A 15,504-nucleotide genomic window follows, 5' to 3' on the forward strand; every position below is an offset into this window, starting at 1 on the left:
TCAGGAGATTTCATGAACTAGATCCGAGCAGGCCATTCAAATATACTAAGCAGAAGCAGTAAACACTGCGTAGATTTTTTTGTTGTGCCAAAAAATGAAAGAATGAATTTGCAGCTAGGGTCCTCCGATTCTTATGCTTGTGGCTGCACAGAATGTCATCACACTCAGTGTTACTGACCCAAATATAACCCACAGAAGTTTTATGTGATTAAACACATAGGATTTAAAGTGTGACAGTGCAGAAGTCTGCTTTGGAATTTAGGAACTTTTAACATGACATTTGTAATAATTTAAATTAAGGTACAGATATGTTAACATCTCAAAATCATCTAGACAACAGTTATCACACCATGGAAATGGTGTTAATAGTAGTCAAAACCATGCTAATTCATCAAGAAGGAAACTAATGATGACTCAGTTGTTCCATTAGATTTCCCTGTTCTGCTAAATTGTAATGCATTCTACTTTCCCTACCCTCAAATTACCACAACTCAACAGTCACTATATCAATAACTCTGAGGGTGGGGAGGAAGTTCCAGAGAAATTTGGTACCTTGTGGATTAACAGTGGAAGATTTTACTTTGCGCTTGATTTGTTTCTCTTTCTCGGGATTTTCTCTCGTGGAGTTATTCCTAGTGTTATGACTGTAATCAGATGGGGTAGGGTTTGATACAATGTTCTGGTTCTTGGAATGTTTGGTTGAATTCTCCAGTACTAGAAGGATAAAAAGAAAAAAAATTATCAAGTCAAGTAGTTTATACTGTATTCAGTCTTGTTGGGCTAAATTGGAATTCATGCTCTACAAACAATTTGAGTCAGTGATCCAAAAGGAAGAAAGCTTCTTAGATAAAACAACATAGCCTAACTTGTCCAGTTTTCCTCTGAAGAGCTTCAAAAGGCCATCAGTTTGAAAACAGACCCAGTCCTGAATGAGAAACTTTTCCAAAGAGCCAGTTTTAGCTTTAAAAACATTCATGGCCTAATTTAAAAAAAAAAAAAACAAAAAACCAAAACCACACACACACACACACACAAAAAAAAAAAAAAAAAAAAAAAAAAAAAAAAAAAAAAAAAAAAAAAAAAAAAAAAAAAACCCACCACCAAAAAAACACTGCCCCAACTTGCCTGATTTTGCTGACCCTGCAGCAGTATTAGGCTTCGCAATTAAAGGCTTTATAGTTAAAGGCTTTGCTCCTGAAGAAGTGGATGGTTGCTCTGGAACAGCCACATCCGTTCCCGCCCTGTTGCTGCGAGTCCGCACCAGGGAGGCCTCAGCGGCTTTTCCGTTCATCTGAGGCGCGGCGTGTCTCGGTGCTGTCGGCCGTGCAGGTGCAGAAGATGATGACGTGGCAGAAGTTTCTGCCTTCAGCTGAGGTTTTATTAATCTCCTCTTCCTTTCAGGGCTGCAAAAGGAGGAACAATTTGTATCCTGGATGACCACCTTGCCATTTTACAGGAATAAATAAAATTAAATGCTAGTGTCTGAGATTGTGGGAGTAAAACAATCACCTCTGCATGAAGTATGTTAAAAATATGGCATTTACTGTGGAAATTCATGTAAGTTGTGAGCTTCTGGAAAGTGAATCTTTACAATAAATACTGTAGTTATATGACAAAGCATGATGCCATCACTATCCTAACGATGCTGTTTTACTGTACACATTTAGCATTATTTGAATTTTAAGCACTTACACTAGGATAGCTCTAAGTAAAGTTTAAAACTCTTCCACATCATAGGGACTTGCATGTCAAAGCTACCATTCTGCAATATAGGGAATAGTAAAGGAAGTATTAAGAAAAAAACACACTAAGTTTTATTGTTTAGGTATGTCAAAATTTCACAGCATTTCATGACTACTGTAAAGGAATTAATGTACCTGGATGCAACACTACTGGAAACTGAGCTGCTTCTACTTCTTTTTTTCCTTCGTTTCTTTATTGTATTTCTTTTATGAAAGCGTAGGGCAGATTTATAATCTGATAAAATAGAACTTATGTGTTCTTCAAAGAAAGCAGAAAGGCGCAAGCTCATGCTGTAGATCTAAAAAAGAAAAGCCAGTAAACAAGTTTTGTACTTCCCCAAAGCATCCTTTTACTTATTTATCACTGAAAAATAGCTAGAAAAGTAAAAAGTGATTAATATAGAAATGTTTTAGAGAAATTTACAATCCGCCTCAACAAATACATGCTAACCCATGTGTAGTTTGCTTTATCTGTTTTGTGGTTTTGAAAAGTGTATCACAACTGAAGATGACATAGAAAGGGAAAAATTGGAAAAGCCAGTTTTTCAATTGCCTTTCTAGAATGTATCCCTTTCTAGTTTCAACAGAAATTACAAAGATCATTTATGTAATTTTACTCTATCATACCTAGGGTAAAGAAATCTTATTTTCTGCTCTATTACGTTGCATCCTTATATCCTATATTTGAACATCAGTCTGTTCCTTTCATAGATGAATTGATAACTACAAGTAAGTTGGCTGCAACAGGTACAATAAATGTATTGGAGGTATGTAGGTGCACCTTTTTTCCCCATCTCTAGACTTGGATGATTTACAGGGAGTCCCAAATTCAGTTTAGATCACAAGTAATTATTTGAGGACAGTTGCTATTAATTCTGGAAACAGAAAAAACACCGAAGTGACCTATGTAGGTACTTTGAGGAAACACAGTACCTTCTATGAAACACAAAGACAATATTGAACCAGTCCCTACTTAATGACACACCAAACCATCTGAGCGCCATACTCGATAGGTTTGACACATTCTGCACGTGTTACTGGAGATGGCATACAAGGGAATGTGTGTCTGATGTGCCAAGATAAAAAAAAAAAAAAAAAAAAAAAAAAAAAAAAAAAAAAAAAAAAGCTGATGACTTTAGGTTTACTGTTCAAGAAGAACATCAGTTTACTGTTCAAATAAGCATCAGTGACATAAAGATGCTAAAAATATAAGTGCATGGCAGTAAAAACATCACACTGAACTACATGTTGCATGCACTGAAACAGATTCTAGAATATTAAAACTCTTGGCATAAGAACCTTCTACTTCTGAGTAAAACAAAAAGACAAATTTATTACTATACCATTGTGTTTGGAAGAAACATAAAGGAAATGAAAATGTCAAAAGAATCTATGAAACCACATAAAGCTAAAGATAATGTCAGGTATGATGAAGTCAAGAAGATAAAGAAAAACCACAAAAGAATCCAGACCTGCCCCAAAAGCCTTGCCATTTGCTGCTACTGAAAGAATAATTCTGTTATGGGCAGCCTCAGCAGTGAATGGGCCTGTCTGCTACTGACTGAAGAGTAATCACTGATCCTGCTAGTCACCTAACTAAGAAATTTGTGCCCAAGTCTTAAAACAATGAAGTCCTAATGATTAACTTGCTATTTAGGACAGCCAAACATAAAAGCTGTTAATAATTCTGGTCTTAAAACCTAACATAGTAGTAGAAGAACAGCAACACAGAAGCCTTGAACCCGTGTAAATATGCACCTACAATTTAACTGCTATCAGATACTGCACCTACTACTAGCAGGACATCACAGTATGAATAGTTTTGTAAGCTGACACTTTATGTAAACTGTCCTGTTTCCCAGAAATCCTCAAAGCTTCATTACTATCGTACTGCATAGTGGTGAACAGAACAGAATTTCAACATCCTCTGCTGTCTCTACCTGGATATTTCAGTTTGGGGCAACCTTCAAAGTGGAGTGGCTCCCTGTGTGCTTGATTTGAAAATCTGGGTTTTTCCCCACAATATCAGTTAAATTTCACTATTGTATTCATAATCCTGCTTCTACAGAACTTTTCTTCCATGTGGTTTTCCCTTTAGAGCCACCTTCTAATATTTACTTTCGAAACACACATGCAGAACATCAGAACTTTTGGTATTTAAAGAGCACACATTCCTTTCCCTTCAAATACAAAACTGTAATAGTTTCTTATTTACATTTTATGCATTATATACAATATTTACATTTTAAGATCAGAAAAGCAATCAGATTACATTGTCTCTCTGCTTTTTCAGTCCAGTGTTTTTCAGATATAAGTGTTCTTTCAAACAACAACAATATAAAACAATATAATCTTACCCTTGATCTTTTACTTGGTGTATAGGCCTTGGAATTGCTGAAAATAAGTCTCACATCTTTACATAACTCCATTGGTGACTCATAGTTGCCAGCTTCCAGTGTTTCTCTAACAGTAGCAAAGTCCATAGGAGTGTCAATAATATCTCTATAATCCTGTTTAGAAATAGCAAAGCAATTTATTACAATTTTTCCCCAAGCCTTAATGTATCATTTTCATTAGTATGAGTTTGATAAAGCTGTTTAACCAAAATGTCCACTTTAAATAGATGTGGAAGACTGCTGAAGACATTTTGCACCTTTCCAGTAATACACAACATACCTCCCCTTGCAGACATACTCAGCAGGGTCAAGGTCAGAAGTTAACTGATGGACGATTTAATTAATTTTATAAACTGATTTACTGGAATGCAGAGCTCAGAATTTTGTGTCCTGAGGGTTGCATTACTGACACACTGACATGAAGATAACACTGATATGGAAGTGTGACTACAAAGCCTTCTGGGTGGCTTAGCAGCTCAAACTTTGGACTAAGTCTAATCTTGTTCTTACATATTAGCTTTAAAATACGACGTTTGAATACTTGAACCTGATCAGAGGCTTATCATACCCTTTCTGAAACCTGGGCAGTTTCTCAAATGGAGACCTGACAATTTACGAATGTAACAAAGTATTAAAAATTCCACAGGCTTAGGTAGGACCCAGTTCAGGCCAATGACAGAACAATTCCTTTCCAGGCTATGGAAGAAACAGAGACATGTCTATACAGAAAAAGCTTAAATACCAAATTTAACCAAGAAGTTTAAGTTAATCCATCAGAGCAAATAGAGCCTGCAGGGGTGCCTCTCTGTGTATTAAACAGGCTTGTGACACCAGGGAGCAGTGTGTTTCATGCCTAAGCCTAGTAGAGTGCTCTCTATCAGCTCCTTTGGGGATCTCAAACACATAGGGCCACTTGTACTGGGCCACAGCATAAAGTTTAGTTACTTCAAAAATAATGGTGCCCAGTGGCTGCAGAAGTGTTGACAGATCTACTAGTGACTTCTGAAAGAGAAGCATTTCTTTTCTCTAATTGAGACAGTTAATTTCGCCCAAGTTAATCATCCCAGAGTGATATTTTACAGAACTTAAGATATGCAAGAAGGAAAGAAAACAAAATCTTTGCTTTATTACTTGAAGTTTCCATATAGTCTCACTTGTAGTTTTTATACTCTGAAATGAAACCAATGATCCTTGACAACACATCACATGCAGCAACCAAACATATGCATTTCATATATATGACCACTTTTCAGTCAGAAAAGGAAAGACATCTTGATTGCAAAAGCTGTAATTTACTTTAAAAGCTGTAATTTACTTAATAACATAAGCATCCCTGAATATAAAATATTTTTCAACAACAGTATCTGAGAGAGCAGAGAAGTATTATTTATTTTGCAATTAGTTGAAAAAAACACTGAACATTTTTAAACAAGTGATGATGAAGTGCTGAAAAAAATCTGTCACTACAGCTGACTGAAGTTTCAATTGAAAGAACTGAAAAAATGGTCAAAGTTTTAAAAAAATTAAACTAGCCCACATCTTAACATTGGATTATAACCAGTCATCTTGTTCTAAAATACTCACAGGGTACTCAAGAAGATCCACTGGTTGTCGAAATGGTTCGGAGTCTTCACACTGAAAAATGAGATTGAGCAGCTCCTGGCATTGCTTCTTCCATGACTGAATGTCATAGGACTGAGCCCTGTTACGCAGCCGCCGCTTCGGCTGATGATCCTGAAATGGCAATATTGCCTGGTATATATTAAATAAACCAGCTGCTTTTACAAAATCTAATGGAAAAGTTATCCCACAGGATATAAATGGATTCACAACATGCAGCAGCACAGGCAGAAATACCTTTACATTGAATAGCTCAGTAGAACAATATGTCACTAAGTTCAAAACTTTAAAAAAGCTGACATTACACAATACTAGAAATATTTTGGTTTTACATTCCATTATTTATAAATACATTTTAGCATTGTAACATTAAAAATATAAATGAAAACATTTTAAAACGTTTACCTTTCTTTTTCTAGTGGAAGTCCCCGGCACATTTGTGTCTTTCTCTTCTTCCTTTGAGCAAGATAATGAGTCACATAAAAAGGTTAAAAGATATAAGCATATATGAGTAGGCAAGTTCTTTTATACTTTGAACTTATAATTTTAGTCTTTACAGTCCTATCCTCATCCCTCTGCAAAGCATTTCATGTGACTGTCAATTTTGAGAACCTCTCAGAAGTCTAAGCAGCATCCTCCAACAAACTATTAAGGCTCTCTGCACTAAAGGAAGAGAGGAGGTGAATTTTCACCCAGTTTCCCAGCTGACAAGAAGCAGCACTGTACTGACAGAAAAGTACATTCCACATTCCCAGCAGTGACTGAAACCAGTACTTTGGTCTTCCACAAGAGAGACAGTGGTCTTGTTTCTCCACTGTATCAATGCCAATGCCCAAGACACAACCATTTACCTCATCAGAGTCAGACAACACTTTCTTCTTCATTGCATTATATAATGGAATTATGTCATAGCAGCTCTGGTCCCTGTAAAAAGAAACACAAGCTAACATTTACATTCTATCATCACCTGTGGAAACTGTAATTTGCCTAGGAAAAGGAAAATATTTATGAAACCATTCCCAAATGAAATGAGAATGTGTTTGGTGCTACATGAATACTAAGAGAACTGAAGCAATAAGTCAAGCTAACCATCTGCTCAAAAAGCTGTAAAATATCACTTAACAGTGTGAATGTTTTAAACCTAAAAATCATAATCCTTTACCATGCATTTTTCAGCATCAGAAAAATCTAATCCTATACTGTATTAAAGATTTGGGGCCCGTCTAGCTTTGTAAGGAACATTACAGTAAATTTATTGTACAAAAGTGCAATTTAATAATTTAATTTAGCACCCACAATAATGCAAGTGTGTAAGGACTAACGCTGTTATTGTGTAAAGCTGCATAATTAAATCAGCAAAACCATTGATTTTCAATTCTTGATTAACACATGAAACTCCTCTACAAAGGAAAGCTCAAAGGTGTTTTACTGTGTAGTAATACAAACTACTGGGAAGAAAAGTGGTTTGTAACCCTTTTACCACTTGTAACTGTAAACACTCAGCAACTCCACAGCAGAATCAGAATCTGTAATACAGGCTACAGCCACTCCCACTAGAACAGCTGTGAGAGAAGGTGAACAAAGATAAACTGCAACACCCAGCTCTCATTTTCAGCTCTTCAAGATACCCGGGTAACTAGGACGTAAATTGTCAGAGGCATCCAGATATTTCATTCCCATTAGAACCATGGGCTTTACTTTCCATTGTCTAGGCCTTCTACCTTACAGTTACAACCATAAAGTCTGGGCTTTACATGAATTGCTAGTTCACTTAAATTAGTATATTAATAGACTCAAGCTATAGGCCATTGTTAAATAAGAATATCCAAGAATATCCACTAATTTAGCTAAGCCAATTAAAAACATACACTTTGAAAAACCCTGAACTGCTTAATTAATCAGGGAAAAAACCCCATGTAGGACTAAGATGGTAAAGAACAAAATTAGTAACAGAAAAGCCCTTTAGATAGTTATCTGTTCCTAATGGTGTATATTTCACTAAAACTTTTAACATCTAAGGCAGTTACGTGTTTTACACTCTCCAGCAAATACCAGAAGTCACAGGCACTGAAGAAATCGAACATTTCTTTATAGAGTCAAAGTCCTAGATTTCCAAATACTAAACAGTTCTAATGTTTTTTAAGAACACACAAAATAATAAATAACTAGATTCAATTTAATACTGACAAACTAAATCACTAAAAATGTCATGATTTTGCTATGTCTACAAGGTGGAAACAGCAGTGCTCATTGTGTACAAGCAAACCAAGGCAGTGGGCACAGTAAGTTCTTACAAACTTCAGGCCTGTAGATGTGTCAACTGACTGAAAAATCTTCAATATTTGTCACCGAATTTGTCTATAGATAATAACAGAACATTTGGAAGACAGCTACAACTTCAGTCGACTACAAAGCCTTTAATTTTTACTTTGCATACATAAAAAACAATTTTCAAACCTACTAAATTATAATCTAGATTTAAGAATTATATTCATATAGCCAGTATTTAAGGTCAAAATTAGAACTCCTAACTTACTAATGAATATATCTATAACTCCATGAAGATATTCAAACCCATATTTATCATTTAGGAGAATGTATTTTAAAATAAAATGCCATGACAATCTATTACATAAATTGTTTTGCAAACCTATGAATTTTTTGTCAACATAAACTCTATTCTTTTCGGCTCCAACAGCAGACAAGAGGTTTATTTAAAGTACAGAACTATCTTACTTTAAAATTCAGATCTAAAAAGGCTCATACCTTGGTAAGAGATAGGAATAACACCTACTAAGCAACTCACTTTATGAAGTGTAGCAGAAGATCTGTGACAAACTTGGCAGATTTGACAATAGGACTCCCGGGTTCATTAAATGTGCGAGTGTTGTGTTCGATGTACCGCACTTCCCACATTAACGAAGAAAGGCGCCTGTACCAAAACGGTTGGAGGGAAAGAAAAGGAAAAAGAAATAAAGACAATTTCTAGCAATGTATATGAGCAGAGGGAAAAAACGTTACCATCCTTCTTCTCATTCACTGTTGTTTTCCATTACATCAGAAAACGTGCACATCAGATATGCTGCCCTAAGTGACCAGCAGCAGGCAGCTTCCTCTGGCTTCCCATTCTCATGTTATATTCTGTGGTAATCTATACAAATAGCTTTAAGAACACAGAGCTGACACCCCTCAGGAAAACTCAGCTGTGACACTTAGCTTTTATTATTCCTTTATGATATATATAACCATCCTATATTGCCTTTGAACTCAGCTGAGTATTAACAAAACAGTAATAGAAATGTTTTAGAGTATACCTTTTTTGGCCAGATAGACAACAATGAGATTTCCCCTGATTTAATAACCTAACTATAGAATAGCCACATTATAAAAAATGATGCACAAAAGCAGAATAACTGAAAAAATACATCCAAATCTAAAAAAGATAAAATAAAAAGATAGTAAAGACTCTGACAGCACAGAAGTTACAGTTTAAAGGTAGACCTCATGAAAAACTATCAAAAATCAAAAGTGATCTGAAAAGTCCACTAAATGTAAAAAAAAAAACACTGAAAAGCACAACACAGTGTTGTTGCTTATTACCTAACTAGGCCTTGGCAATATTACAAACTAAAAAAGCCCAATTTATTGCAGTTGTGTTGATTACCAAAAATAACTGCTTACTCTTTTGACAAGAGAAACAAAATCCAGCCAAAAGTCCTCTCTATCTGACAGCAAAGCAGTGCATTACAGAAGAGAAAGCTGGATTGTCTTATATTACACAATAAACATGGAATTCAGTATTGCAAAAGATATGATGAAAAGCAGAGGTGTCTTTTTGAAAATGAAAAAGCAAATTTAGTTTAGAATTCAATCTTAATTTAGCATGTATAAAGCACTAAAAATGAAATTTGAAGTTTGGCCCAAAACAAAATCCTATCCAAATTTATTCAAAAGAAACTAAAGTGACACTGATTTTAAAATGAGAAATAGATCAAGAACTCAAGGAAGAACTGAAGTAATTTAAAGAACTATATTCCTATATAGATATTTACTTAAAAAACCAGTAACAACAAAAAAGTCACCCAAAAAACCCCGCAGCAATTGCAATCACAGTTTAGGAAAACATCAAAACAGTATCAAAAAGTATAAACTTGTTTTTGTTGCTGTACAACTCAGAAGTTCAACAGCAATAATTTAAGAAGTCAGAGTCTGTGTAGCTTAAGTGATGCAATAATATTTTTTAAAGCATACTAGGATAATAAAACACTTGAGATATTTTAAAGGTTTCTCTTATTAAAATTATTTTTAAAAGTACTTTAAAAACATTAGTAAGTGGAAACTTAATCCTTTGGACCAGAAGTCACTTTACTAATCCTGCAATTTGAATCTCACGTGGAACAAGTCATTTGCATAAGCAGCAATTTGAATGCCATGTAGTTCTAAAATGCATTTTGGAAATGTTCAATCCTTTGAGTTTTAGAAAATGGAAACCTAATCAAGGACAGAAGATAAAAGAAAGTAAAAGCACACACTTGTGCCCACCTCAGTTTGGTATGACAAGACAAAGAGCTACCAAAAATACAGCTGCTGGTAGATCGATCACAGCAGAACTGAGACTTGGGTCTAACCTGTAAAATCTGCTTTCCAGTCTTTGCTTAATGGTACTGAGGTCTGTGGGATATGCCACAACAGTGCAATACATTGGGTAAGCTTGAAGATCCACTGGTGCCACAAATGCAGAGGCAATATCTAGATAAAAAAAAGCCAAAACAAACAAACCACAAAACCCTCAGTGTTATGTACCACAAAGTTCCATAGCAGTTTCAAGATTCACCCCCCTGCAACATAAGCTATTCTTTCATGTTTGAAATGCACAGCAGTTTCCCAAAAATAACAGTAACTGCTCTAGATATTCCAAATGATTTCTGATCTTGTATTTAGAGTGCTTGCTGAGGTGTGTGCTGTACATCCCATTACTGCAGTGACTGGGTGCCCATTCTATTATGCCTGAAGCACCACACTCCCCAAAGGCACAGCAAGTGCTCATTTGAAATATCCACATTTGAAAAGTATAAAAATTATACACAGATGAAGGCATGCAATTCAGTATCACTATTTACAGCACAGGCTTGTTTCATTTCACTTTATATTGCCACTCTCATATCTTTAAACAAAGCAATACATTAAATTCCTGCCATAAAAGTTACAGTGCTATTTCAGCCTCTGTAAGATGTGGGCAAAATCCACACTCAAAGTAAAACAGAAACCCTCTCTCCTGTCCCTACCTAAAAGCAAAGAAGCCTTCCAAAACCAACCCAATACAGTGCTAGAGGACACCTGAGCAACCTAAGTCTGTGCACCTGAACGACCTTGCTTTTTCCCTCCTGTACTCAGAATCATCATGGGGCTTAGATACATCATTCTAACATCTTATATCTCAATATAAAAAATACTGCAGTACAAAACCAAAAAATCACCTTTAAAAGTCTCAGAAGTCCTTAACAACAGAATATATGGTGCTGCTAAAAAGACTGCACTTCTTTTAAAAGCTCTTTACTTACTCTTTTCAATGTTCTAGCAACTGCTACTTTGTACCAATATGCACCATACCTGCTATAGCAAATCCCAAACTAAGTGGTTTTCCATACACCATAATGCCAACTATAAAACAATTACTCCTAGATGGCACAGCAAAAACAGCTCAAATTTAATTTCCTCATGTTTTTTTAAACATAAATCTCTAATTTGTTCTATTACACTGTATTGATAACTCCTTTGTTTAGGGAGCAAAAGAAGGTTTCTTATGTAGATGTCATCAAAGAAACCATACAGGATATACAGGTAATCAGAATTATTTCAAGAGTTAAGAGGTTTTCGGCTTTTTTGAAACATAAATCTTACATTAAGGGCTTGAAAAATCCGTTAAATGAAGTATCTGTAACTTTTATGTTTAATGCATGACCACTGTTAGCCCAATACCTAAGTCTGCTTCTTGAATGCCTTTCGATCCCCATAAAGACATACAGGAGATTTATAATTCAACCTGTGTTTACTGACAGATCTCCATCCAGACACCTGTCTTTGATCAGGTAAATTTTGCAGCAATGCATTAAGCATTTAAACAATCACTTTTTCAGAAGGTGCCTGTAAAGAATAATTGCTCCAAATAGCAAGTACCTTTCTTAAGATAAATCAATTACTTTTCCCTCAACATTTTGCATAATTAAGGAAATGTGGGGAAGAAATCGGGAATTAGGAATGGCTAATACAGGGAAAATCCACACATAGATATTCATTTTCTAAGTAAATCCATACTTTTTTTTTCTTCCCTCCACCTGACCATAATTTAGTTAATATTCACTTAATCATAAAGGTTTATATTTTAACCCCAACATGAGATTCTGATAGCTGAAGTTAAAAAATCAAGCACTTGCTTTTAACATGTAAAACCCAAACCCCTATCCCTAGCATACATCAAATTATCTACCAAAAAGCAACAGTTACCTTGGGAAAGAGGAAAAATTTAGGTTTCATAAGTACTCATTATAAAAATAAACTTTAAAAATGTTTAATGAGAAAGTTTGGTTCCAGTTAATCAAGAGGTTAAATGTATATTTTATTACATTCATTTTGGTAATTTCAGAAGTGCATATGATCATAGTCAGAAAAATACAAACCAAAAAACATTTCCCATATTATTCAGAGTTTACCTAGAGTCATAAGTTGGTTTATCCCTGCAATAATTCTGTCACACTCCTCATCTCGAGTCCTGGAACCCCACTCTCCATCCAAAGGTTTGTAGAGCAGTGTTCTACGTTCGTCGTCAGTTAAAGGAACACTAGTTCCCAGTTCTTCTGGAAATACAGCTGGGATAGAATATGAACATCAAATAAAACATAAATGTTTGTATCTTGTGTAATACATATACCTGTAAATCAAAGGCATCATGACATCATTTTTACAAATGCATATCTCTTGAAATGCTCAAAGACATTTTGGATGTATCCAGTATCCTTTCTGTATATTATTCTGTGTTACATTTAAACCCTTACAATACAGTTCGGTGTAGAGGTCCTCCCTTAATATTTATCCTACTCCAAACAGCTAATTGTAAAATCTATTTTAGAACCAAGACACTTATTTATCACAGTTAAAACTGGTGTTTTGGGTTTGGAATTATTCTGTGTCTAAAAGTCAATATTCTTGGTATTAAGTTATTTTGGTAAGGAATGGCAGATGATTTCCAGATGGAGTTTAAGATAACTTTGACAGTGCTGCTAAAACATTCTCCAGGTAGTGGCTCTACATTGTCACAGTTTTGAGTTCAAATGCTAAAACCACAGCTCCTGAGTATGCAAATTAATAGTGTTATCACCTTAGCTTCCTTGAGGACCTACCAATTTTGATAATTCGTACTGTAACAGCAGATTTTTTAAGTATGATGTTAAGCAGTCCTCTTAATTGTTAAGAGGGTATAACAAATGTTGATATTTGTGAACATAGCAAAAAAATCAGGTTCGAGTTTAGTTATCTTAATCACTACCTATTCTTTATCTGAAAAGGGTTCCTCCTTTCTTAAGACAACAGGAATTGGCCTTTACTAAAAAGTAAACAGGGTGGTCTATTTTAATTATTTATTTAGTCATGTTACCACTCTAACACCTGTATTTTACTTATAGAAAAGAGGTACCTATTAAAAGAAGGATCAAACCAAAATTAAACGTTGAAATGAACACAATTACAATGTAAAATAATTAAGAATTACTTATGATTACTTTTGAGAGGCAATATTATCAAATGTTTCCTAGAAAATACAAGGAAAAAATGCTGATTCTACTCTGCTTTTCAACGAGAGTTCTATGAAGTCTCAGAAAAACCCAACAACCAACTAAAAAACAATGGAAGAAGAAATACTACATTTTTGTCTGTGAACATGTGAACAATGCCCATGCTATGCTGCCCACTCTGCAGAATGTGTCTCTGCTGCATGTGCTGGTCAGAGGGGGAGAAAAATCCTGCTATTACCAAACTCTCACAGGCACAGGTTGCATCTGCAATGCACTGAATGTCTGCATGAATGCTGACATATCTTAGAGCAGCCAGTTTCCTCAAGTTGACCTAAAGCATGGGTTTATCTTCCTAATTGTACAAAAAGTTAAGTTTAATTGTACATTATCTATAGCAATTTTGTATTATTTCTATTTTCAACACCACTCAGTTTATCTAGCATGGCTTTTTTTTTCACAGTTCCTTTATCTTGATTCACTCTTAGTTTAGTAATTGATTTAAAGATATTCTTTAAATGCAACTGGTTTGTGGGCCTTCCTCCCACTCCCCTCAAAAACAGGATTGTTTATGTAAAATCACATAACACTGTTTTTCTTCTTAAAATACACTTGTAAAGCAAATTATATTATTAAGATAACGTACCATTACTTGGTATCAGCTCCATGTCCCAAGGGCTCATCTTCTCAGTATCACCATTGTCCCAGCTTAAAAACAACCACACTTAAATTATCTACTAATATTGTTTCAACAATGTTTTGATCAATTATTTAATGTTTGTAACAAAACTTTAATTTATACACCCCAGAATATTATAATAAACTGGTACAGCGAGATGCCTGACTGAATTTAATAGAAGTAAGTTTCTCAGTCAGTGCTTTATATGAAGTAACTAATTAACATAAAAAAGATTGAAGATAAATTTGCTAACCAGACATTGTAGCACTGAAATAAGCTATCAGGATAATCAGGCTGAAGAGGTTCCTGGCTTTCAATTGTTCCAAACCACCAAGCATCATCTATCACTGACCTGAAACGATCACCTAGGTAAGAACACAAAATAATTTCATCAATATAAGGCAGGCTACCCTCCCAGAAAAGCAGGTTTATATCTGGAAAGCAGGTTTATATCTGGTTTGATCTTGAATATGGAAATACTTTTGAACATTTACAGCCTCAGCAGGCAAGCATGAGTCAATGCTCAGTTAAAAACCAATAAAATCATTAAATTCTTTCTTAAGATTGCTTTTTAACCAAAGTGAAAGTTAATACGGCATTTTAGAAAAACAACAATTTGCAAATCTACCTATATATTCTTTACTTATGAATTTATTTCTTAATTTCATATAAAAGGTAAGACATATCAATGCTTTAAGATTCAAATCTGCTTGGATTAAATACTACATGCTACCTTAAATAACTGAGCACTATGACACTTCTGTATGGGGAGTATTTTACAAGCTGCTGAGCTCGTCCTCTTTGGTTTCTGAAGTGCTTTTTCAGCAATGCAAATGTAACTCAAGAGGTACATTCTCTTTACTATGCAGTCAATCTGACTGATAATAGAATAAAATTTATTAAATCTTGCTCAAAAGGTTAGTAAAGTAATTTACTATGACTAGCAATGGCTTCACTACCACAAAGCATTCACGCAGCTGAGAAAAAAGGTCAGAAGCATTATTTTTAAAAATAACACATCAGAATGCATGTATTACACACCATCATAAATGCCAAAATTTTCTACAACACATGCCACAAAATTAAGAAACAATTTTAGTATAATATTCTGTACAACACAAGAAAAAAATGTAATTTAAGCCTGAGATTCCAAGAACTACACATTTTTATGTTCATGGGATTTGAATATATACACATTCTCAACTGCTGCAGTATTTGTTCCATTTCAATACATACATCCTCTCTACCCAAATGCTTGCTGAAGTTGTCTGAAATAATAGAAA

General features: G+C 34.8%; 1 protein-coding gene across 3 annotated transcripts in view; it reads right to left on the reverse strand.

The window, feature by feature from the left end:
- PHIP (pleckstrin homology domain interacting protein) overlaps positions 1–15,504 on the reverse strand; it is a 107,382-nt gene that overhangs the window by 7,373 nt on the left and 84,505 nt on the right. For all 3 annotated transcript variants that reach the window (XM_063389508.1, XM_063389506.1, XM_063389507.1), the window contains 12 exons: positions 14,475–14,586; positions 14,189–14,250; positions 12,469–12,624; positions 10,387–10,507; positions 8,565–8,690; positions 6,610–6,682; positions 6,164–6,214; positions 5,723–5,872; positions 4,100–4,252; positions 1,878–2,041; positions 1,126–1,403; positions 553–714 (listed from right to left, as the gene is read on the reverse strand). In XM_063389508.1, the coding sequence (XP_063245578.1) occupies positions 553–714; positions 1,126–1,403; positions 1,878–2,041; positions 4,100–4,252; positions 5,723–5,872; positions 6,164–6,214; positions 6,610–6,682; positions 8,565–8,690; positions 10,387–10,507; positions 12,469–12,624; positions 14,189–14,250; positions 14,475–14,586 (1,608 nt within the window). The remainder of the gene's footprint in view (positions 1–552; positions 715–1,125; positions 1,404–1,877; positions 2,042–4,099; positions 4,253–5,722; positions 5,873–6,163; positions 6,215–6,609; positions 6,683–8,564; positions 8,691–10,386; positions 10,508–12,468; positions 12,625–14,188; positions 14,251–14,474; positions 14,587–15,504) is intronic.

Source organism: Prinia subflava, chromosome 2 (genome assembly GCF_021018805.1).
Source record: "Prinia subflava isolate CZ2003 ecotype Zambia chromosome 2, Cam_Psub_1.2, whole genome shotgun sequence".
In the NCBI taxonomy this organism is placed as follows: Eukaryota; Metazoa; Chordata; class Aves; order Passeriformes; family Cisticolidae; genus Prinia; species Prinia subflava.